The sequence below is a fragment of the Genypterus blacodes genome, unplaced genomic scaffold (assembly GCF_046128005.1).
Source record: "Genypterus blacodes isolate CSIRO-AG114 ecotype Tasmania unplaced genomic scaffold, CSIRO-AGI_Gbla_v1 ptg000030l_1, whole genome shotgun sequence".
Lineage (NCBI taxonomy): Eukaryota > Metazoa > Chordata > Actinopteri > Ophidiiformes > Ophidiidae > Genypterus > Genypterus blacodes.
In genome coordinates, this window is record NW_027466843.1 from 6,212,983 (window position 1) to 6,238,284 (window position 25,302).

Sequence of the window (25,302 nt, forward strand, 5' to 3'; positions counted from 1 at the left end):
GCAGACACAACACAGCCTGTCAAATGTGGCTGTGCGTCAAAATGCCACAGACATGTTTGACACGGCCACAACTGTCAGAGTTTGTCTTCAGGGAGAAATCCCATGCACACATACAACAAGAACAGAGGATCCAAAGGTGTTTCTATACTTTATTACTGTACTGTGAAAAATGCCTCAATTCACATAATGAAAACTTCAAACAAGGAACAAGGACAAGAGACGAGCTAGAGAGCAAGAGTTTTCGTCGTTTTCCATCGGTGTGGATTGGAGCGAAACTACATTTTGTTAAAAGATTTGAAAAGCTGGACCAACTTTCAAATTTAAAACACATATATTAGGCGAGGACGGAGCAAGACTGCTAGAATATCAAACACAGCCGCCATGGAAGACTGGCACTAACCCTAATTCTAGATATTTATTATTTTATTATTTATTTATTTTCTATAAACCCACACCAATGGATCCTTATGCCTTTCAGATGCTGTGTGACAATAGTTCTTTCCTTGGCCAAGATATGGGCAGTTCAATATAATGATATATTGATAAGGGTCCCCCCCTTACCTTCTCCTGAAAATATGACCAAAATTTCAATTTTCTCCAAACTCATGCCAATGGATCCTCGTGCCCCCCAGAGGTTGTGTGTGGATTTTTAGCTCTCTAGCTTCCTCCATGTCCAAAATATGGGCTTTTGAAGGAATTGGAATTTGGTTGAAATTGTCAAAATTGCTCCAAACTTGCACCAAAGAAGTGCCACGGGGAGGTTGTGTATGAATTTCTGGGTTTTTGTGTGTTTCCTGGGCCAAGATATGGCCCGTCCAAACAATGTCAAATGTGATAAGGGTCCCCCCTTACCTCTTTCCGAAATTTCCCCAAAATTTAAAAAAAAAAAAATTCTTCAAACTCAGGCCAGTGGATCCCCGTGCCCCCCAGAGGCTGTGTGTGGAATTTTAGCGCTCTCACTCCTTCCTTGTCCAAGATATGGGCTTTTCAAGTTTTCTCTAGTTTGAAAAAACGTTGACTGAGGGGTCACATTTTTCAAAGAAATTTCATTATTCCCCAATTTGCCCCAAATTCACACAAATTGATCGAAATTGTCAAAATTGCACCAAAGAGTCCTAGTGCCACGGGGATGTTGTGTTTGAATTTCGGGGTTTTGTGTGTTTCCTAGGCCAAGATATGGCCCATCCAAAAAACATCAAATTTGATAAGGGTCCCCCCTTACCTTTTCTGAAAATTTGACAAAAATTGAAATTTTCTTCAAACTCATGCCAGTGGACCCTCATGCCCCCCAGAGGATGTGTGTCGAGTTTTGAGCTCTCTAGCTTCTTCCTTGTCCAAGATATGGGCTTTTAAAGGAATTGGAATTTGGTTGAAATTGTCAAAATTGCCCCAAACTTGCACCAAAGAATCCTGGTGCCACAGGGATGTTCTTTTCAAAATTTCCCCAAAATTAAAATTTTCTTCAAACGCATGCCAATGGATCCTCGTGACCCCCATAGACTGTGTGTGGAATTTGAGCTCTCTAGCTTCTTCCTTGTCCAAGATATGGGCATTTAAAGGAATGGCCCGGAATTTGGTCAAAATTGCTCCAATTGCACCAAATTGCACCAAAGAATCCTAGTGCCACGGGGATGTTGTGTATGAATTATTGGCTTTTTGTGTGTTTCCTAGGCCAAGATATGGCCTGTCCAAAAATGTCAAATCTGATAAGCATCCCACCTTACCTTTTTTCGTAAAAATTTGACACACACATTTTTCAAACCCATGCCAATGGATCCTCGTGTCCAAGTTATTTCTTGAACTTGATAAGATTAAAATAAAAACTAGGTGACCATGTAGGGAGGAATTATGTTTTGGTTTATGGGAGGCCTTGCATGTTTTTCCCTCTTCGGTTTGTTAATATGGTGAAGGATGCTGAATGAATCTTCAGCAAACCCTGATGACCAAACAAATGTATAGGTTGAATGTTGTACGTATGTTGTGTTAGAGAGAGATTCAGTGGAAAATAATAAATACAAATTAAAGTTACAGCACAAGAACAGCAGTTATATATTTGTAGACTTTATTCTCTATCTGCCATTGACACACTGCAGCCATTTGTTTTTATCTTTTTGACGTTTGATACAGTAATACATGCCTTTATAGATATTTATATATGTATTGTATATGTATATAACTGTCGTCATCACAGAAAAGGGATGCTGATCAAAGCCTACCTGTCACAGTGAACCTCCACTAGTTTGCATTTGACAATTTTCTAAATCACAAAGTAAACAGTGATGGTGAAATAAATACATTACATGTTATAGATACAAAGAGTAGCTATACTTAGAGCTGTGAGTATATTAATGCCTTCAGCCTGCTCTGGTGCATCACCAGCTCTGTCATCTGCCCCTGTACACAGGATACAATGTGTATCATATCCTGTGTATACGGACATGTTCCCTCCTGACATTAAGGAGTGCAATGTGTGTAAAATTAAAGTTTCCTTTGTTGCAACAGAAACCGGCACACACACTTATACACAGCTCATTCACTCACACACAAACCACACAACCGCCAGTACCAAAAGGTAAATTAATAGCCTTGGATTACAGTCTCCTTTCATTATATCTAGCCTCCCTTTGCCATATAAACAAATAAGAATAAAATGAGTCCCCTGCTCTATTTTACACTAAACCCAACCCCAAAATCTCAAACTACAGACTGTAAATGAGCTAAAATACTACAGGCAATACCCTCGAGGGAACACCTGTCAGTGCAACGTTTAGCTCAGTCCCAACACGTACATGCAAAAAAACAGCAAACATACCAACGACCTCACTCACAATCCATACAATAAAAGAAATGCTTCAAAGAGAAAACTGAAAAAGCCAAAAAAAAAAAAAAAACCCCACAGAGTATGAGACAGAATGTAATGTTAAGGACGTACACATACAATCAATAGAAGAACTACAAAGCACTTAAGCTTGGATCATAACGACAGATGTTGATTAGTCATGCCTGCTCTACTTCACATGAGTGGTTATTAATTTCTAGGCTACAGATGTCAGTCATTTCTAGAAATGCACAGATTATATATATATACTTCCCAAAGACAGATTACATACATTAGCCTACACGAAACACAGCAGCAGCAGCAGCAGCAGCAGCAGTTATGAGTCCAGTGTCGATGCAGTCCGGTCATCCCTCTGTGACATCTTGACCAGCTGAATCATAACGCCGGCGAGGCAAGAACAGTGAGCCAAACAGTTAGAAATCTCTATGAAGTGTGGTAGTGAGAGGCAGTGCAGTATGAAACATCGTCCTTCAGTCCGAGCACCTAAGTGTTACGATCCGACAAGAGATTTGTGATTTATCATGAATCTTATCCTGTTTTTCTTATGATTTTTTCTTCTTTGTTCTACCACAGCGCCAGGACAAAAAAAACAAAACAGCAAACACAATTTTGACATGGAAAGTAATACATACGAAGAAATCAACAGACGGCTTTCTTTGGTCACAAAAAGGCAAACACAGAAGATCATGAATACTCAGGTGGGGAAGAAAACTCCTAATTGTGAAGAAAAAAATCATCATCATCTTCCAGGACTTTAAATGGGAAGACTGTGGTAGACACGAGGTGCCATGACGCACACGGGATAGCATGTGGCTAATGCATAGGACTGGGTGGAGGGGGCAGAGCCTGTGAGTAGGGGAGAGTGTTGCACATTCTTCTACTCGTCTTCCTCCGTTGTTTCTTCTTCTTCTTCGTCGTTGCCCTCATCATAGAAGTGGTGAAAGAGCTGGTGGAGATGCTGCTGGAGATCATTTGGTTGTGACCCTTTTTGGGGGTTTTCCACTTCCTCTTGAAGGACCTGTTTGCGCTGCCCAGCTTCCTTCACCACTGTTCGTCTGAGGGTGCGACCTTCACGCATGTGGGCCCTACAGGACAGGAGAGAGACAGAAGTAGAGACTGAGGTCAGCAATAATTAACACTCATGCATGAATTAATTATTTTATTCACACCGCCATGAGCATTAAAAAGCAAATCAGCAGCCTTTGTTAGATGGGAGAAATGCAAATTCAGATCTCTTTGTGCCATGCAAGTCCTCTCAAGCTCATTAGTTATTAATAAATTCACTGTTATTGGCAGCAGATGATCCAATAGTTAACAAACGGTAGATTCATTTAATTAGATTAGGACAGCACGATTTTAACCCTTTCATTTCGATTGTTGTCAGTTCTTGAAAATGCACACTCAAAATATAACAACTCTCAAACACAAACACACACCACACAAAATCAAACACAAACCTCCTGACCACAGCGCCATCTTCTCTGACAGTCTCTCTCTCTACCACATGAGGGAGCTCTGCTCTCCTAAAACCACTTATATAGCCTAGTGCCTGGTTCCATGAAAAGGAGAGGAAAAGTTCATCACTTAAGGTAGAATGACTTAAAGGTACAAATATAACGATAAGTATCCATATCCATGATTGGAAGCTGCTCTATTAGGCATGGATATAAGCACAGCAGTACAGCAGGCACAGTAAAGAGGTATTTGTTTACTCCGAAACAAATCATTTCAATTACGTATAAGAATTGGACATATCAGGATTTATTGTAGTTCTTTCTGGTTCATTCTATATCGAGGTAAGCATGTATGAAGTACACAACCTAGGGTTTGGCAATATGGCGAAAATCACCAGATGATGAACAAACCTGTTTGAAGTCATCTTGGGCAGAGGGAAGGTCAGAGGCCAATGACTGGTCGCCATGGTGTGTCACCGTCCTTTCACCCTCTACCACTGTCGTCTTTTCTATCCGACTGACTTCACGATCGTCAGATCTCTGGCCTGATGCTGAGAACGCTTCACATTCAGCCAATGTTACCTGGATTATTAAAATAATTTATTAGTTTGAGTTTCTGTCATTTGATTTGAACTATATGCAAGTAATGTAGAGACTTAATACACACCTCTGTTTGGTCTCCCTCACTCTTTACAACAGTCCGCTTCACCACCTTAGAGTAAGCCTCTCCCTCTGCCACACTGACGGATCCCTGGGGAGTTCCCTCTGAGAAGACCTCCTCTTGCTCCACACCATCCGCAGACACACACTTGCGAATGATCTTACGGGTAACCTAAGGAAGGTAAAGTGGTCAAAGCGCATTGGAGGCAGACCCATTTCAGAAAATTAAACAGTAACCTGTTGCACTAACATAGATAAACATCTACTGTACATGTTGTTGCATAGAGTAGAATCAAACACAGTTTTAGATTGCTGCATCAAAGTTTGAGTGTTGTTTACTGTATCACACTTTTATCATATTTTACCGTTTTGACTACAGTGTGTCCCTTTTCATCTGTGTACTTCACTTCCGTAACTGATGGAGTGGGGAGGTCGGGTATTTCATCAGCCTATGAGGGACAGAAGACAAACCTAATGAGTAATGCTGAATTGGCCCAATATGATGCCGAAAACACAGAAAACTCAATACAATTGCTTAAATTCCAAATTTACCCCATTCAGATAAATCCAAAATTAAGATTTACTGGAAAATGTGGCACAGATGATGGTTCTTCCATGTGTCATTACAATGAAAAGTTGAGAAACACCTAAAATCTTAATTATGTCTTTATCTGACAGGCTAAACAGTGGTGAGAGAGCAAAACTTAATTTTAGGTAACAATTCAGTGGGACACAGGGGTTATCTGGATACAAAGAAATTAACTTGCATTCTCTGGGAGAAGTTAAATCAACAAAGAAACACACACAGCACGAAACACCTCCATGAGGTTCAGCAATCTCAGCCAAACAGAAGGGGCAGGTTTCTTTCAAACAAAATAAATCCTCAAACACATTTCACCCATCATGATGAGAGTTAAGGAAACGTTTTAAACGTCACACTGAACTCCTTAGTGGATTAGTTACACTCCAGACGTCACACCCTCCATGCTGACATTGATACCTGAATGACAATTCTCCTTCGCACTATTCTGGTGGTCAAAAATTCCTCATCTGAACTTTCTGATATTGCTCCGAGTTCTGTGGCGATCTCCTGATCAGGCAACAGAGATTTGTTGAGATTTATGGAAACATGGCATTGAAATTAAATGTCTTCACCAAAGCAAGCAATTATCAGGGTGCTGTGGTGCGCTTCCACTTGATGTTTTAGTATTTTGTTATTTTATTTGACACCAGAAAGCACAACACAGCAGTCTGAAAAATGGTTAAGAAAGCACACCATGCTTGGATGTATCAAAAGATTTACTGGTGTTAAATGATGATGTGTTAAATCACGTTATTGCTACAAGGGAAAATCAACCCTCATTAGGTACAATAGCTGCATGCTTCTAGTTAGCTGTGGTTTATTCTAAAATCAAAATCAAATCAGGGTTTAAAGGATTTTCAGATCCCATCCTGTGGCCGCAGGGTTACTAAGCAAGTCATTCCTCTTTGAAGCAGACACGGGATTTGGTTAAGCACAGCTCTGGGAAAGGCTTGCAGGTTGGTTTGATTTAGCGAATCTCATCTTACCCTTGACAGATATTCATCATAACCATCATATGCACCCACTTCACAGGCAGAAGGGTGTTCTGGAGCTTCACAGAAGATGACATCTTCATCAGATCCTTCTGCATATTGTATATATTTTTTGCTCTCCTTGTGTGCGCTATAAAGAGGCTCATAGGCACAGGGTACATCATCATAGTCCTCACTACCAGAGGATAACAGGACTCTTTCATTAATTTTTCCTTTTTCTCCAGAAAGGGTGTAAGGATGATGCGTTTGATGTCCACTTGACCCCATCTTAGGTTCATCAAGTTCAGTCTCTGAGAAATCAGATGCAGCTTGTTTGCAGTCAAAAAAAGGCTCTTGGTCAGATTCTTCAAAAATTGGGCTAGGTACACCAGAGTGGACGACATCTATATAACTTGGAGGTTGGGGGTTATAGATGGCCTTGGTGGGAGAAACCTCTTCATAACCAGGTGGGATGCCATACTCATCAGAGCTTGAGGAGGCTCTAGCTTCAGCTGAAATGGACTGGAGGGAAGAAGACTCAAAGTCTACTGGGAGGATGTCCTCTGAATGCTGTCTACTGAAACTTGGTCTAACATCTTCAGAAGAAATGCCTGCAGTCTTTTGGCAGGAGTAAGGACCCAGTTCCTCAAAATCAAAATGTTCTGCAGATATCACAGTGTCAGGTGTGTGTGGAGTCACATCAGAAAGAGACTGAGAAGTAACATCATCTGTCTGATTGGCTTCAACCGAAGACGTCTCCCATAAATGTGGAAATTGATCTTGGATATTTTGTGTTGGCGTTTCTTCTGGACCTGCCGCTAAATCATCAGATGATTCCGTCACTTTAGGTAATTCACTTCGAACAGTATCAGTTGTTGAATATTTATCACAAAGATCAGCCACATTTTCCTCAGGTAGGTGAGACTGACTCACTGCAGAGAAATTGGGAGATGACACTGAAGAAAATGGCTCAGAAGCTTGTTCATCATTGTTGCCGTCCTGGAATATCAATGAAGGAAAACTTGAGTCTGATGATAGCTCCTGACAGGACATTTGGGGGGTTTCTGGAACTTCGACAGACTCAGTAGAAGCACAAATATCTTTGGCACTGACAAGGTTTGATGGTATGCTTGTCTCACAGGTTCTAATTAGATCAGGAGTGATTCTGACTAATTCAGTATCAGTCTGAACAGAAGCCTCAGGTAACGCAACTGTTGAGGTGGTTTGAGTAGGATCTTCTGCAAGCTGATCATCATCTGACCAAGTGACTCTTAAGGTATGTCTTTCCTCTTCAGGCGATTCATCTTCAGGTGAAAGGCCTTCAAACTCGTAAGGTTGATAAACTTCAGAGTTTTCCTCACTGGATTCTGACAGAGGAAGATCAAGTGTCTCTGGCTTATACTGAAATTTCATCTCCTCCAAGTCTGACAGCAGCTTGTCAAGTTGAGGGGACCCAGACCCTGGTGGTGTCGGAGAAGACCTTGGTGACACAACTGTTTGATCATCTGTTCTGTCTTCTGATTGAAAGAGCAAGTCTGGGACCAATGGGCTGGATTCAGTTGAAGTTGATTCTGTGTTTTCTTTAGGGCTTGACAGGTTTCCATCGTTCTCCTGTGGTGAACTGCTTTGAATAATTGACGTGTTCTCAGCCTGTGCTGTACATGAGTCAAACGTAGCTGTATTTGCAAATTCTACAGATTGAGTGTCAGAGGAAAGCTGACTCTGCTCTAACTCATCATTTTTGTGTGGTGAAGATTCTGAAAGAGTTCTCTCGGATGAGGTGGGCACCTGGAAAAAATGATACAATTGATTGGAAAAATAAAATATTATATACTAAAAGAAACATGATTTCTTTTAGTGAGAACAAAATGTAAGCATGCATTTTTTGAAGAGCAAGTATATGTAAATGAGAGCAGTGTACACATGAGGAAATTCACTTGGCCCCTTGAACTGTCAGTCTGTCATATCTTAGTAAAATCATTCTTATGTTACTGAAATGATTTTTTAAATCTTATTGGCTGTCTAAAAAACATTAAAATGATTCAGATGTTTTAAGTACACATTGAAGAAATCACATTCAGTACGCCTCTTAGTATATATAATATATAGTATATATGGTTATAAGAAGAAATGAAGGGCACAAATGAACTTGATTCAAAATCAGAATCGTAGTATAAAGGTGGACATCACTCTATTTACATTCACCAACTTCGTATGATTCCATGACCACACTGCACGGCCAAAGAAAACAATAATAAACCCATCACACATACAGTATTTGCCACAGTCAGAAGCTCCCGACATCTCAGAAGTCAAATGCTTCTGTAGCTTTGAAGACACCAGCAGAGTGTCTCTGTGAGTTGTAATGAAAACAGCTCACAGCCCTTAAATGTGATACAAAATGCCAAAGGATGAGTTTTGTAAAACATAGTACCAGAAATGTCTTCTAATCCAACACAACAACACAGTAAACTCCAAGCTTAAAATGGCAAGAGAAAATAAATCAACACCACTTACACACTTTTTAAGTTTAAGTTCTTGCAGGGATTACTGAGCTGCATTACATTGTACAGGTGTGCAATTTTTCCATGAAGACAAAGCTCCCATGAGAGTTTAGTGGCACTCCTTTGGCTAAGTTGTTTTTCTTTGTTGAAATAATTAATTGAAATACACAATTACACATTACAGTTGTATACTTTCTTTGATACCCAGTGGCTTGGAATATGGCCAGTATCATGATAAAAGAAACTCACTAAGCTACATAAGCATTAATAGTACAGCAGATATGAGGAGGCAGAGCTTCAGTATGCTCTTACTGTGGCATATAAAGTCACACTAACATTTTGCACACCAATGCAGCAGTATATGTAAGCTTTTGTGAGAGTGTTTGGCATCCAACTAGCAGAGCAAACCTGCTGCATAACAGACAGTATAGTAACGTCTGTCTGTGGCAAGTACACAAGTGGGTTTATTAATTTATCTGGCGTAAAAAACTAAAAACTAAAGTGGCATCCCTGTCATCTGTTAAGCAAAGATCTCAAAAGCATCCCTGAAAAGCAATTGAAATGTGAAGCTGCACTTTAAAGCAGCGGTGGTAGCCCATACAGCTACATTGCAATTACAAATTGAAAATGTATGACAAGGCACTTGTATCTCATTTGATGCAAATAAGCCAGGCATTCTAAATCTCCACACAAACTCCTTGTAAGGTCATGGCTTCTAAGACTTGGTCATGACTCTAAGACAGGATCATTGTGCTTTCCATTAGATTTCTCAACAAATGCAAACATGCCACAGCATAACACGAAAGCTTCCAGGTGACATTAGTAAATGCTTGCGCTAAAGGGCCTAAAAAGTCACACTATGCACTGCTGTCTTAATCAGATTTGAAAGCATCACTGCAAGAGCTTGCACTGTCTTACCGACACCAAGGAACTCTTGTCTGCACTCGTGGATTGGCTTTTCATGTTCTTGCAAAACAAATCTTGCACCTGTGTCATCTTAGGCTGTGTTTTACGCTCTGTCCGTTCATATCCATACACATGTTCTCTTTGTTTAGCACATTTTTGTTGTCCTTGAGTTTGTTTATGGAACTCCTCCTCCAACCAGACAGCATTGGGGAATCCATGTGGTTGTAATACAGATGGTATGTGACTCAACTCAATGCAAACCTGGCTAATTGCATGTGACCTAACCTGCTCTAGTCTAGGTCCTTTCCTGTCTGGGGAGGAGGCATTCCAAAAAAAGACTGATCAGCTGAATCTGGTGAAGGAACTATGGGTTTGGGCTTATCTTTTCTATTTGATGGTATCATATTTTCAGTATGAGACTCTGTCCCTGTAGAATCATTGACTGTAGAGTCAGGTGTGCCAAGGCTCTGGGACACATCCATGGCAAGTGATGTTCGCCCATCAACTTCCTCAACCTCCGCAGACAATCTTTCAACTGAATCTTCACAACAATCTGTTTTATTATAGACAGACCTTACCTCGGAGAATTGATCACATGTGTGTGTCATTAATTTACTGGGGACAGAAACATATGTTGTTCTGTCTTCAATGGAAAAAGTTGTCTCATTTGAGAAGCTTTGGGAAGATGATCGATTGAAATGTTCATCTGACTCTCCAAAGGATCCAGAATGTTGTGGGTTAAAGGGTCTTAATTCAGACAGCCAGTAGCCAAGGAATGACTGAGTGTACTCATCCTCTGCTGGACAATTGTTAGATTTGTGGCAATCACTGTCAAATATGATGGAGTCAGGGGAATCTGGTCTGTTCACATCAAAGAAAGTATCAAAATATACATTAAAATAATCATTGTCTGGGATTAGCGAGTCTGGTGAATATGATCTGTTGTCTGACAAACAGAGATTATCATGAGGTTGACATTCAAACAGTGGACTTTCTAAGTCAACAGAAAGAGCACTGTAATCATCTAGAGAAGATGGTTGACTGTCAGAATATGAATCCTCCCCTAAGTTATGTTGTGTTTCATAATTAGTATTGCAAGACTGTTTTTGAAGGGTACATTGAAATGATCCAGTGCTACGACAAAAACATTTTCCTGTATAAACTGGATCATAAACATGTGCCATGAATTTGGTTGGGTGAGCCTGGTAAGCTTGTCTATACTCAGTGGGGAAGGTGGCTGAACTTGATTGCAAAAAATCTGAAACTGATTCTGGTGAGGATGGGCGGAAATCAGGTGAAAGCGGTCACCAATCAGCCATCCCATCATCAATAAACGACTGTGTGTAGCCGTCAGATGATGAAACTGACACGGGGGATACAAGTATAAATTCAACTAACTGGCCATCATATGAAGAGTCAGGATTTGCATGGGGAGTGCCTCTCACAACATCTGCATATGAAAGGGCCTTTGGAGTGTCCAGAGGTCTTAACATGCATACAGTAATGGGAGGTTGATTATCCTCAGCATGTGAAACAAATGAGTCAGGTGAATCTGCTCTGTTTTCATCAAACAACTCCTCAAGACAAAATTCACAGTATTCAACATCTGACAGCATAGACAGACGTGATAGTGGTCTACTTTCTGAGAACTGTAAATAATAGTTACAATGTTGATTGTTCATTTGTTCAAATGTCCCGTGAGGAGATACAGACTGCAGTTCCACTGATGCAACAGATTCTGGTGAGCACGGGCGAAAATCTGCCAACCAGTCATCAAGAAGTGAAAACTTAAAATTTGAAGATACAGATTCTGTAGACAAGGACCGGTTACTGAAAAGCCTTTCAAGATCAGCGCTTGATAAAACAGACTCTGGAGAATCTGGTCTAGTCTCCTCAAATAGGTTTTCAAGACACAAAGCAGTATAGTCCCAGTCTGAAACGGCTGATTCTGGTGAAAATGCCCTGTATCTTGACAAGTCCACATCGTAAGTGTTGTCCTGACATCTGAACTGAGGAACAGGTGAGTCAGGGGTGAGGGGCCTACATTCATTTAGAGATGCCACTGATTCAGGTGACAGCGGTCTCCAATCAGCCATCCAATCACAAACAAATGACTGTGTGTACCAGTCAGATGATGACACTGACACAGGCCATACGGGTTTAAATTCAACTAAGTGGCCATCATATGATGGGTAAGCTTGTTTTTCATGGCCAGGGCTGCTCTCAACATCTGCAAATGTAAGTGGATTCAGGGTGTCCAGAGGTCTTAACATGAATACAGTAACAGGACTTTGATTATCCTCAGCATGTGAATCAAACGAGTCTGGTGAATCTGCTCTGTTTTCATCAAACAACTCCTCAGGACAAAAATCACAGTATTCAACATCTGACAGCATTGACAGACGTGATGCTGGCCTACTTTCTGAGTACTGTAAATAATAGTTGCAATGTTGATTGTTCATTTGGTCAAATGTCACATGAGGAGATACAGACTGCAGCTCCACTGATGCAACAGATTCTGGTGAGGACGGGCGAAAATCTTCCAACCAGTCCCCAAGGAGTGAAAAGTCAAAATCAGAAGATACAGATTCTGGGGACAAGGACCGGTTACTGAAAAGCCTTTCAAGATCAGCGCTTGATAAAACACACTCTGGAGAATCTGGTCTGGTCTCCTCAAACAGGTTTTCAAGACACAAAGCAGTATAGTCCCAGTCTGAAATGGCTGATTCTGGTGAAAATGCCCTGTACCTTGACAAGTCCACATCGTAACTGGTTTCCTGACATCTGAACTGAGGAACAGGTGAGTCAGGGGAGAGGGGCCTACATTCATTTAGAGATGCCACTGATTCAGGTGACAGCGGTCTCCACTCAGCCATCCAGTCGTCAATAAAGGACTGCTTGTCACCATCTGATGATGATACTGATACAGGGGTTCCAGGTCTAAATTCAACTAACTGGCCATCATATGATGGATCTTTTGCTTTTGCACGGGAAGTGCCTCTCACAACATCTGCATATGAAAGGGCCTTTGGAGTGTCCAGAGGTCTTAACATGCATTCAGTAATGGGAGGTTGATTATCCTCAGCATGTGAAACAAACGAGTCTGGTGAATCTGCTCTGTTTTCATCAAACAACTCCTCAAGACAAAATTCACAGTATTCAACATCTGACAGCATTGACAGACGTGATAGTGGCCTACTTTCTGAGTACTGTAAATAATAGTTACAATGTTGATTGTTCATTTGGTCAAATGTCACATGAGGACATACAGACAGCTCCACTGATGCAACAGATTCTGGTGAGCAAGGGCGAAAATCTTCCAACCAGTCCCCAAGGAGTGAAAAGTCAAAATCAGAAGATACAGATTCTGGGGACAAGGGCCGGTTACTGAAAAGCCTTTCAAGATCAGCGCTTGATAAAACAGACTCTGGAGAATCTGGTCTGGTCTCCTCAAACAGGTTTTCAAGACACAACGCAGTATAGTCCCAGTCTGAAACGGCTGATTCTGGTGAAAATGCCCTGTACCTTGACAAGTCCACATTGTAAGTGTTGTCCTGACATCTGAACTGAGGAACAGGTGAGTCAGGGGAGAGGGGCCTACATTCATTTAGAGATGCCACTGATTCAGGTGACAGCGGTCTCCACTCAGCCATCCAGTTGTCAATAAAGGTCTGCTTGTCACCATCAGATGATGACACTGACACGTGGGATATAAGTCTGAATTCATCTAATCTGCCATCATAAGAAGGATCTTTTGCTTTTGAATGGGAAGTGCTTCTCACAACATCTGCATATGAAAGGGCCTTTGGAGTGTCCAGAGGTCTTAACATGCATACAGTAATGGGAGGTAGATTGTCCTCAGCATGTGAAACAAACGAGTCTGGTGAATCTGCTCTGTTTTCGTCAAACAACTCCTCAAGACAAAAATCACAGCACTCAACATCTGACAGCATTGACAAACGTGATAGTGGCCTACTTTCTGAGTACTGTAAATAATAGTTACAATGTTGATTGTTCATTTGGTCAAATGTCACATGAGGAGATACAGACTGCAGCTCCACTGATGCAACAGATTCTGGTGAGTATGGGCGAAAATCTTCCAACCAGTCCCCAAGGAGTGAAAAGTCAAAATCAGAAGATACAGATTCTGGGGACAAGGACCGGTTACTGAAAAGCCTTTCAAGATCAGCGCTTGATAAAATAGACTCTGGAGAATCTGGTCTGGTCTCCTCAAACAGGTTTTCAAGACACAAAGCAGTATAGTCCCAGTCTGAAATGGCTGATTCTGGTGAAAATGCCCTGTACCTTGACAAGTCCACATCGTAACTGGTTTCCTGACATCTGAACTGAGGAACAGGTGAGTCAGGGGAGAGGGGCCTACATTCATTTAGAGATACCACTGATTCAGGTGAAAGTGGTCTCCACTCAGCCATCCAATCGTCAACAAAGGACTGTCTGTAGCCGTCAGATGATGACATTGATACAGGGGTTCCAGGTCTAAATTCAACTAACTGGCATTCATATGATGGATCTTTTGGTTTTGCACGGGAAGTGCCTCTCACAACATCTGCATATGAAAGGGCCTTTGGAGTGTCCAGAGGTCTTAACATGCATACAGTAATGGGAGGTTGATTATCCTCAGCAGGTGAAACAAATGAGTCTGGTGAATCTGCTCTGTTTTCATCAAACAACTCCTCAAGACAAAATTCACAGTATTCAACATCGGATAGCATTGACAAACCTGATGCTGGACTACTTTCTGAGTACTGTAAATAATAATTACAATGTTGATTGTTCATTTGGTCAAATGTCACATGAGGACATACAGACAGCTCCACTGATGCAACAGATTCTGGTGAGTATGGGCGAACATCTGCCAACCAGTCCCCAAGAAGTGAAAAGTTAAAATCAGAAGATACAGATTCTGGGGACAAGGACCGGTTACTGAAAAGCCTTTCAAGATCAGCGCTTGATAAAACAGACTCTGGAGAATCTGGTCTGGTCTCCTCAAACAGGTTTTCAAGACACAAAGCAGTATAGTCCCAGTCTGAAACAGCTGATTCTGGTGAAAATGCCCTGTATCTTGACAAGTCCACATCGTAACTGGTTTCCTGACATCTGAACTGAGGAACAGGTGAGTCAGGGGAGAGGGGCCTACATTCATTTAGAGATGCCACTGATTCAGGTGACAGCGGTCTCGACTCAGCCATCCAGTCGTCAATAAAGGACTGCTTGTCACCGTCTGATGATGATATTGACACGGGAGATGCAAGTCTAAATTCATCTAACTGGCCATCATATGATGGATCTTTTGGTTTTGAATGGGAAGTGCCTCTCACAACATCTGCATATGAAAGGGCCTTTGGAGTGTCCAGAGGTCTAAACATGCATACAGTAATGGGAGATAGAATATCCTCAGCAGGTGAAACAAACGAGTCTGGTGAATCTGCTCTGTTTTCATCAAACAACTCCTCAAGACAAAATTCACAGTATTCAACATCTGACAGCATAGACAGACGTGATAGTGGTCTACGTTCTGAGAACTGTAAATAATAGTTACAATGTTGATTGTTCATTTGGTCAAATGTCCCGTGAGGATATACAGACTGCAGTTCCACTGATGCAACAGATTCTGGTGAGCAAGGGCGAAAATCTGCCAACCAGTCCCCAAGGAGTGAAATCTTAAAATCGGAAGATACAGATTCTGTAGACAAGGACCGGTTACTGAAAAGTCTTTCAAGATCAGCGCTTGATAAAACAGACTCTGGAGAATCTGGTCTGGTCTCCTCAAACAGGTTTTCAAGACACAACGCAGTATAGTCCCAGTCTGAAACGGCTGATTCTGGTGAAAATGCCCTGTATCTTGACAAGTCCACATCGTAAGTGTTGTCCTGACATCTGAACTGAGGAACAGGTGAGTCAGGGGTGAGGGGCCTACATTCATTTAGAGATGCCACTGATTCAGGTGACAGCGGTCTCCAATCAGCCATCCAATCACAAACAAATGACTGTGTGTACCAGTCAGATGATGACACTGACACAGGCCATACAGGTTTAAATTCAACTAAGTGGCCATCATATGATGGGTAAGCTTGTTTTTCATGGCCAGGGCTGCTCTCAACATCTGCAAATGTAAGTGGATTCAGGGTGTCCAGAGGTCTTAACATGAATACAGTAACAGGACTTTGATTATCCTCAGCATGTGAATCAAACGAGTCTGGTGAATCTGCTCTGTTTCCATCAAACAACTCCTCAGGACAAAAATCACAGTATTCAACATCTGACAGCATTGACAGACGTGATGCTGGCCTACTTTCTGAGTACTGTAAATAATAGTTGCAATGTTGATTGTTCATTTGGTCAAATGTCACATGAGGAGATACAGACTGCAGCTCCACTGATGCAACAGATTCTGGTGAGGACGGGCGAAAATCTTCCAACCAGTCCCCAAGGAGTGAAAAGTCAAAATCAGAAGATACAGATTCTGGGGACAAGGACCGGTTACTGAAAAGCCTTTCAAGATCAGCGCTTGATAAAACACACTCTGGAGAATCTGGTCTGGTCTCCTCAAACAGGTTTTCAAGACACAAAGCAGTATAGTCCCAGTCTGAAATGGCTGATTCTGGTGAAAATGCCCTGTACCTTGACAAGTCCACATCGTAACTGGTTTCCTGACATCTGAACTGAGGAACAGGTGAGTCAGGGGAGAGGGGCCTACATTCATTTAGAGATACCACTGATTCAGGTGAAAGTGGTCTCCACTCAGCCATCCAATCGTCAACAAAGGACTGTCTGTAGCCGTCAGATGATGACATTGATACAGGGGTTCCAGGTCTAAATTCAACTAACTGGCATTCATATGATGGATCTTTTGGTTTTGCACGGGAAGTGCCTCTCACAACATCTGCATATGAAAGGGCCTTTGGAGTGTCCAGAGGTCTTAACATGCATACAGTAATGGGAGGTTGATTATCCTCAGCAGGTGAAACAAATGAGTCTGGTGAATCTGCTCTGTTTTCATCAAACAACTCCTCAAGACAAAATTCACAGTATTCAACATCCGATAGCATTGACAAACCTGATGCTGGACTACTTTCTGAGTACTGTAAATAATAATTACAATGTTGATTGTTCATTTGGTCAAATGTCACATGAGGACATACAGACAGCTCCACTGATGCAACAGATTCTGGTGAGTATGGGCGAACATCTGCCAACCAGTCCCCAAGAAGTGAAAAGTTAAAATCAGAAGATACAGATTCTGGGGACAAGGACCGGTTACTGAAAAGCCTTTCAAGATCAGCGCTTGATAAAACAGACTCTGGAGAATCTGGTCTGGTCTCCTCAAACAGGTTTTCAAGACACAAAGCAGTATAGTCCCAGTCTGAAACGGCTGATTCTGGTGAAAATGCCCTGTATCTTGACAAGTCCACATCGTTATTGGTTTCCTGACATCTGAACTGAGGAACAGGTGAGTCAGGGGAGAGGGGCCTACATTCATTTAGAGATGCCACTGATTCAGGTGAAAGCGGTCTCCACTCAGCAATCCAATCGTCAACAAAGGTCTGCATGTAGCTGTCAGATGATGACATTGATACAGGGGTTCCAGGTCTAAATTCAACTAACTGGCCATCATATGATGGATCTTTTGCTTTTGCACGGGAAGTGCCTCTCACAACATCTGCATATGAAAGGGCCTTTGGAGTGTCCAGAGGTCTTAACATGCATACAGTAATAGGAGGTTGATTATCCTCAGCATGTGAAACAAATGAGTCTGGTGAATCTGCTCTGTTTTCATCAAACAACTCCTCAAGACAAAATTCATAGTATTCAACATCTGACAGCATTGACAGACGTGATAGTGGTCTACTTTCTGAGTACTGTAAATAATAGTTACAATGTTGATTGTTCATTTGGTCAAATGTCACATGAGGACATACAGACAGCTCCACTGATGCAACAGATTCTGGTGAGCAAGGGCGAAAATCTTCCAACCAGTCCCCAAGGAGTGAAAAGTCAAAATCAGAAGATACAGATTCTGGGGACAAGGGCCGGTTACTGAAAAGCCTTTCAAGATCAGCGCTTGATAAAACAGACTCTGGAGAATCTGGTCTGGTCTCCTCAAACAGGTTTTCAAGACACAACGCAGTATAGTCCCAGTCTGAAATGGCTGATTCTGGTGAAAATGCCCTGTACCTTGACAAGTCCACATTGTAAGTGTTGTCCTGACATCTGAACTGAGGAACAGGTGAGTCACGGGAGAGGGGCCTACATTCATTTAGAGATGCCACTGATTCAGGTGACAGCGGTCTCCAATCAGCCATCCAATCACAAACAAATGACTGTGTGTACCAGTCAGATGATGACACTGACACAGGCCATACGGGTTTAAATTCAACTAAGTGGCCATCATATGATGGGTAAGCTTGTTTTTCATGGCCAGGGCTGCTCTCAACATCTGCAAATGTAAGTGGATTCAGGGTGTCCAGAGGTCTTAACATGAATCCAGTAACAGGACTTTGATTATCCTCAGCATGTGAATCAAACGAGTCTGGTGAATCTGCTCTGTTTTCATCAAACAACTCCTCAGGACAAAAATCACAGTATTCAACATCTGACAGCATTGACAGACGTGATGCTGGCCTACTTTCTGAGTACTGTAAATAATAGTTGCAATGTTGATTGTTCATTTGGTCAAATGTCACATGAGGAGATACAGACTGCAGCTCCACTGATGCAACAGATTCTGGTGAGGACGGGCGAAAATCTTCCAACCAGTCCCCAAGGAGTGAAAAGTCAAAATCAGAAGATACAGATTCTGGGGACAAGGACCGGTTACTGAAAAGCCTTTCAAGATCAGCGCTTGATAAAACACACTCTGGAGAATCTGGTCTGGTCTCCTCAAACAGGTTTTCAAGACACAAAGCAGTATAGTCCCAGTCTGAAATGGCTGATTCTGGTGAAAATGCCCTGTACCTTGACAAGTCCACATCGTAACTGGTTTCCTGACATCTGAACTGAGGAACAGGTGAGTCAGGGGAGAGGGGCCTACATTCATTTAGAGATGCCACTGATTCAGGTGACAGCGGTCTCCACTCAGCCATCCAGTCGTCAATAAAGGACTGCTTGTCACCATCTGATGATGATACTGATACAGGGGTTCCAGGTCTAAATTCAACTAACTGGCCATCATATGATGGATCTTTTGCTTTTGCACGGGAAGTGCCTCTCACAACATCTGCATATGAAAGGGCCTTTGGAGTGTCCAGAGGTCTTAACATGCATTCAGTAATGGGAGGTTGATTATCCTCAGCATGTGAAACAAACGAGTCTGGTGAATCTGCTCTGTTTTCATCAAACAACTCCTCAAGACAAAATTCACAGTATTCAACATCTGACAGCATTGACAAACGTGATAGTGGCCTACTTTCTGAGTACTGTAAATAATAGTTACAATGTTGCTTATTCATTTGGTCAAATGTCACATGAGGACAAACAGACAGCTCCACTGATGCAACAGATTCTGGTGAGTATGGGCGAAAATCTGCCAACCAGTCCCCAAGGAGTGAAAAGTTAAAATCAGAAGATACAGATTCTGGGGACAAGGACCGGTTACTGAAGTGCCTTTCAAGACCAGTGCTTGATAAAACAGACTCTGGAGAATCTGGTCTGGTCTCCTCAAACAGGTTTTCAAGACACAAAGCAGTATAGTCCCAGTCTGAAACGGCTGATTCTGGTGAAAATGCCCTGTATCTTGACAAGTCCACATCGTTATTGGCTTCCTGACATCTGAACTGAGGAACAGGTGAGTCAGGGGAGAGGGGCCTACATTCATTTAGAGATGCCACTGATTCAGGTGAAAGCGGTCTCCACTCAGCAATCCAATCGTCAACAAAGGTCTGCATGTAGCTGTCAGATGATGACATTGATACAGGGGTTCCAGGTCTAAATTCAACTAACTGGCCATCATATGATGGATCTTTTGCTTTTGCACGGGAAGTGCCTCTCACAACATCTGCATATGAAAGGGCCTTTGGAGTGTCCAGAGGTCTTAACATGCATACAGTAATAGGAGGTTGATTATCCTCAGCATGTGAAACAAATGAGTCTGGTGAATCTGCTCTGTTTTCATCAAACAACTCCTCAAGACAAAATTCATAGTATTCAACATCTGACAGCATTGACAGACGTGATAGTGGTCTACTTTCTGAGTACTGTAAATAATAGTTACAATGTTGATTGTTCATTTGGTCAAATGTCACATGAGGACATACAGACAGCTCCACTGATGCAACAGATTCTGGTGAGCAAGGGCGAAAATCTTCCAACCAGTCCCCAAGGAGTGAAAAGTCAAAATCAGAAGATACAGATTCTGGGGACAAGGGCCGGTTACTGAAAAGCCTTTCAAGATCAGCGCTTGATAAAACAGACTCTGGAGAATCTGGTCTGGTCTCCTCAAACAGGTTTTCAAGACACAACGCAGTATAGTCCCAGTCTGAAATGGCTGATTCTGGTGAAAATGCCCTGTACCTTGACAAGTCCACATTGTAAGTGTTGTCCTGACATCTGAACTGAGGAACAGGTGAGTCAGGGGAGAGGGGCCTACATTCATTTAGAGATGCCACTGATTCAGGTGACAGCGGTCTCCACTCAGCCATCCAGTTGTCAATAAAGGTCTGCTTGTCACCATCAGATGATGACACTGACACGTGGGATATAAGTCTGAATTCATCTAATCTGCCATCATAAGAAGGATCTTTTGCTTTTGAATGGGAAGTGCTTCTCACAACATCTGCATATGAAAGGGCCTTTGGAGTGTCCAGAGGTCTTAACATGCATACAGTAATGGGAGGTAGATTGTCCTCAGCATGTGAAACAAACGAGTTTGGTGAATCTGCTCTGTTTTCGTCAAACAACTCCTCAAGACAAAAATCACAGCACTCAACATCTGACAGCATTGACAAACGTGATAGTGGCCTACTTTCTGAGTACTGTAAATAATAGTTACAATGTTGATTGTTCATTTGGTCAAATGTCACATGAGGAGATACAGACTGCAGCTCCACTGATGCAACAGATTCTGGTGAGTATGGGCGAAAATCTTCCAACCAGTCCCCAAGGAGTGAAAAGTCAAAATCAGAAGATACAGATTCTGGGGACAAGGACCGGTTACTGAAAAGCCTTTCAAGATCAGCGCTTGATAAAATAGACTCTGGAGAATCTGGTCTGGTCTCCTCAAACAGGTTTTCAAGACACAAAGCAGTATAGTCCCAGTCTGAAATGGCTGATTCTGGTGAAAATGCCCTGTACCTTGACAAGTCCACATCGTAACTGGTTTCCTGACATCTGAACTGAGGAACAGGTGAGTCAGGGGAGAGGGGCCTACATTCATTTAGAGATACCACTGATTCAGGTGAAAGTGGTCTCCACTCAGCCATCCAATCGTCAACAAAGGACTGTCTGTAGCCGTCAGATGATGACATTGATACAGGGGTTCCAGGTCTAAATTCAACTAACTGGCATTCATATGATGGATCTTTTGGTTTTGCACGGGAAGTGCCTCTCACAACATCTGCATATGAAAGGGCCTTTGGAGTGTCCAGAGGTCTTAACATGCATACAGTAATGGGAGGTTGATTATCCTCAGCAGGTGAAACAAATGAGTCTGGTGAATCTGCTCTGTTTTCATCAAACAACTCCTCAAGACAAAATTCACAGTATTCAACATCCGATAGCATTGACAAACCTGATGCTGGACTACTTTCTGAGTACTGTAAATAATAATTACAATGTTGATTGTTCATTTGGTCAAATGTCACATGAGGAGATACAGACTGCAGTTCCACTGATGCAACAGATTCTGGTGAGTATGGGCGAACATCTGCCAACCAGTCCCCAAGAAGTGAAAAGTTAAAATCAGAAGATACAGATTCTGGGGACAAGGACCGGTTACTGAAAAGCCTTTCAAGATCAGCGCTTGATAAAACAGACTCTGGAGAATCTGGTCTGGTCTCCTCAAACAGGTTTTCAAGACACAACGCAGTATAGTCCCAGTCTGAAACGGCTGATTCTGGTGAAAATGCCCTGTACCTTGACAACTCCACATCGTAACTGGTTTCCTGACATCTGAACTGAGGAACAGGTGAGTCAGGGGAGAGGGGCCTACATTCATTTAGAGATGCCACTGATTCAGGTGACAGCGGTCTCCACTCAGCCATCCAGTCGTCAATAAAGGACTGCTTGTCACCGTCTGATGATGATACTGACACGGGAGATGCAAGTCTAAATTCATCTAACTGGCCATCATATGATGGATGTTTTGGTTTTGAATGGGAAGTGCCTCTCACAACATCTGCATATGAAAGGGCATTTGGAGTGTCCAGAGGTCTTAACATGCATACAGTAATGGGAGATAGAATATCCTCAGCAGGTGAAACAAACGAGTCTGGTGAATCTGCTCTGTTTTCATCAAACAACTCCTCAAGACAAAATTCACAGTATTCAACATCTGACAGCATTGACAAACGTGATAGTGGCCTACTTTCTGAGTACTGTAAATAATAGTTACAATGTTGCTTATTCATTTGGTCAAATGTCACATGAGGACAAACAGACAGCTCCACTGATGCAACAGATTCTGGTGAGTATGGGCGAAAATCTGCCAACCAGTCCCCAAGGAGTGAAAAGTTAAAATCAGAAGATACAGATTCTGGGGACAAGGACCGGTTACTGAAGTGCCTTTCAAGACCAGTGCTTGATAAAACAGACTCTGGAGAATCTGGTCTGGTCTCCTCAAACAGGTTTTCAAGACACAGAGCAGTATAGTCCCAGTCTGAAACGGCTGATTCTGGTGAAAATGCCCTGTATCTTGACAAGTCCACATCGTAACTGGTTTCCTGACATCTGAACTGAGGAACAGGTGAGTCAGGGGAGAGGGGCCTACATTCATTTAGAGATGCCACTGATTCAGGTGAAAGCGGTCTCCACTCAGCAATCCAATCGTCAACAAAGGTCTGCATGTAGCTGTCAGATGATGACATTGATACAGGGGTTCCAGGTCTAAATTCAACTAACTGGCCATCATATGATGGATCTTTTGCTTTTGCACGGGAAGTGCCTCTCACAACATCTGCATATGAAAGGGCCTTTGGAGTGTCCAGAGGTCTTAACATGCATACAGTAATGGGAGGTTGATTATCCTCAGCATGTGAAACAAATGAGTCTGGTGAATCTGCTCTGTTTTCATCAAACAACTCCTCAAGACAAAATTCACAGTATTCAACATCTGACAGCATTGACAGACGTGATAGTGGCCTACTTTCTGAGTACTGTAAATAATAGTTACAATGTTGATTGTTCATTTCGTCAAATGTCACATGAGGACATACAGACAGCTCCACTGATGCAACAGATTCTGGTGAGCAGGGGCGAAAATCTTCCAACCAGTCCCCAAGGAGTGAAAAGTCAAAATCAGAAGATACAGATTCTGGGGACAAGGGCCGGTTACTGAAAAGCCTTTCAAGATCAGCGCTTGATAAAACAGACTCTGGAGAATCTGGTCTGGTCTCCTCAAACAGGTTTTCAAGACACAACGCAGTATAGTCCCAGTCTGAAACGGCTGATTCTGGTGAAAATGCCCTGTACCTTGACAAGTCCACATTGTAAGTGTTGTCCTGACATCTGAACTGAGGAACAGGTGAGTCAGGGGAGAGGGGCCTACATTCATTTAGAGATGCCACTGATTCAGGTGACAGCGGTCTCCACTCAGCCATCCAGTTGTCAATAAAGGTCTGCTTGTCACCATCAGATGATGACACTGACACGTGGGATATAAGTCTGAATTCATCTAATCTGCCATCATAAGAAGGATCTTTTGCTTTTGAATGGGAAGTGCTTCTCACAACATCTGCATATGAAAGGGCCTTTGGAGTGTCCAGAGGTCTTAACATGCATACAGTAATGGGAGGTTGATTATCCTCAGCAGGTGAAACAAACGAGTCTGGTGAATCTGCTCTGTTTTCGTCAAACAACTCCTCAAGACAAAATTCACAGTACTCAACATCTGATAGCATTGACAAACGTGATAGTGGCCTACTTTCTGAGTACTGTAAATAATAGTTGCAATGTTGATTGTTCATTTGGTCAAATGTCACATGAGGAGATACAGACTGCAGCTCCACTGATGCAACAGATTCTGGTGAGTATGGGCGAAAATCTGCCAAACAGTCCCCAAGGAGTGAAAAGTCAAAATCAGAAGATACAGATTCTGGGGACAAGGACCGGTTACTGAAAAGCCTTTCAAGATCAGCGCTTGATAAAATAGACTCTGGAGAATCTGGTCTGGTCTCCTCAAACAGGTTTTCAAGACACAAAGCAGTATAGTCCCAGTCTGAAATGGCTGATTCTGGTGAAAATGCCCTGTACCTTGACAAGTCCACATTGTAAGTGTTGTCCTGACATCTGAACTGAGGAACAGGTGAGTCAGGGGAGAGGGGCCTACATTCATTTAGAGATGCCACTGATTCAGGTGACAGCGGTCTCCAATCAGCCATCCAATCACAAACAAATGACTGTGTGTACCAGTCAGATGATGACACTGACACAGGCCATACGGGTTTAAATTCAACTAAGTGGCCATCATATGATGGGTAAGCTTGTTTTTCATGGCAAGGGCTGCTCTCAACATCTGCAAATGTAAGTGGATTCAGGGTGTCCAGAGGTCTTAACATGCATACAGTAACAGGACTTTGATTATCCTCAGCATGTGAATTAAACGAGTCTGGTGAATCTGCTCTGTTTTCAACGAATAACTCCTCAAGACAAAAATCACAGTACTCAACATCTGACAGCATTGGCAAACGTGATAGTGGCCTACTTTCTGAGTACTGTAAATAATAGTTGCAATGTTGATTGTTCATTTGGTCAAATGTCACATGAGGAGATACAGACTGCAGTTCCACTGATGCAACAGATTCTGGTGAGGACGGGCGAAAATCTTCCAACCAGTCCCCAAGGAGTGAAAAGTCAAAATCAGAAGATACAGATTCTGGGGACAAGGACCGGTTACTGAAAAGCCTTTCAAGATCAGCGCTTGATAAAACAGACTCTGGAGAATCTGGTCTGGTCTCCTCAAACAGGTTTTCAAGACACAAAGCAGTATAGTCCCAGTCTGAAACAGCTGATTCTGGTGAAAATGCCCTGTATCTTGACAAGTCCACATCGTAACTGGTTTCCTGACATCTGAACTGAGGAACAGGTGAGTCAGGGGAGAGGGGCCTACATTCATTTAGAGATGCCACTGATTCAGGTGACAGCGGTCTGGACTCAGCCATCCAGTCGTCAATAAAGGACTGCTTGTCACCGTCTGATGATGATATTGACACGG

At 42.4% G+C, this 25,302-nt stretch overlaps 1 protein-coding gene across 1 annotated transcript in view; it reads right to left on the minus strand.

Moving 5' to 3' along the window:
* Window positions 1-2,065: 2,065 nt before the first annotated feature.
* Window positions 2,066-25,302, minus strand: part of ank2a (ankyrin 2a, neuronal) — a 64,752-nt gene continuing 41,515 nt past the window's right edge. Inside the window, exons 45-48 of the mRNA XM_076145726.1 lie at window positions 5,319-5,402; window positions 4,961-5,125; window positions 4,705-4,875; window positions 2,066-3,924 (exon numbers count right to left, since the gene is read on the minus strand). Coding sequence (XP_076001841.1) covers window positions 3,910-3,924; window positions 4,705-4,875; window positions 4,961-5,125; window positions 5,319-5,402 — 435 coding nt within the window. The 3' untranslated portion in view covers window positions 2,066-3,909. The remainder of the gene's footprint in view (window positions 3,925-4,704; window positions 4,876-4,960; window positions 5,126-5,318; window positions 5,403-25,302) is intronic.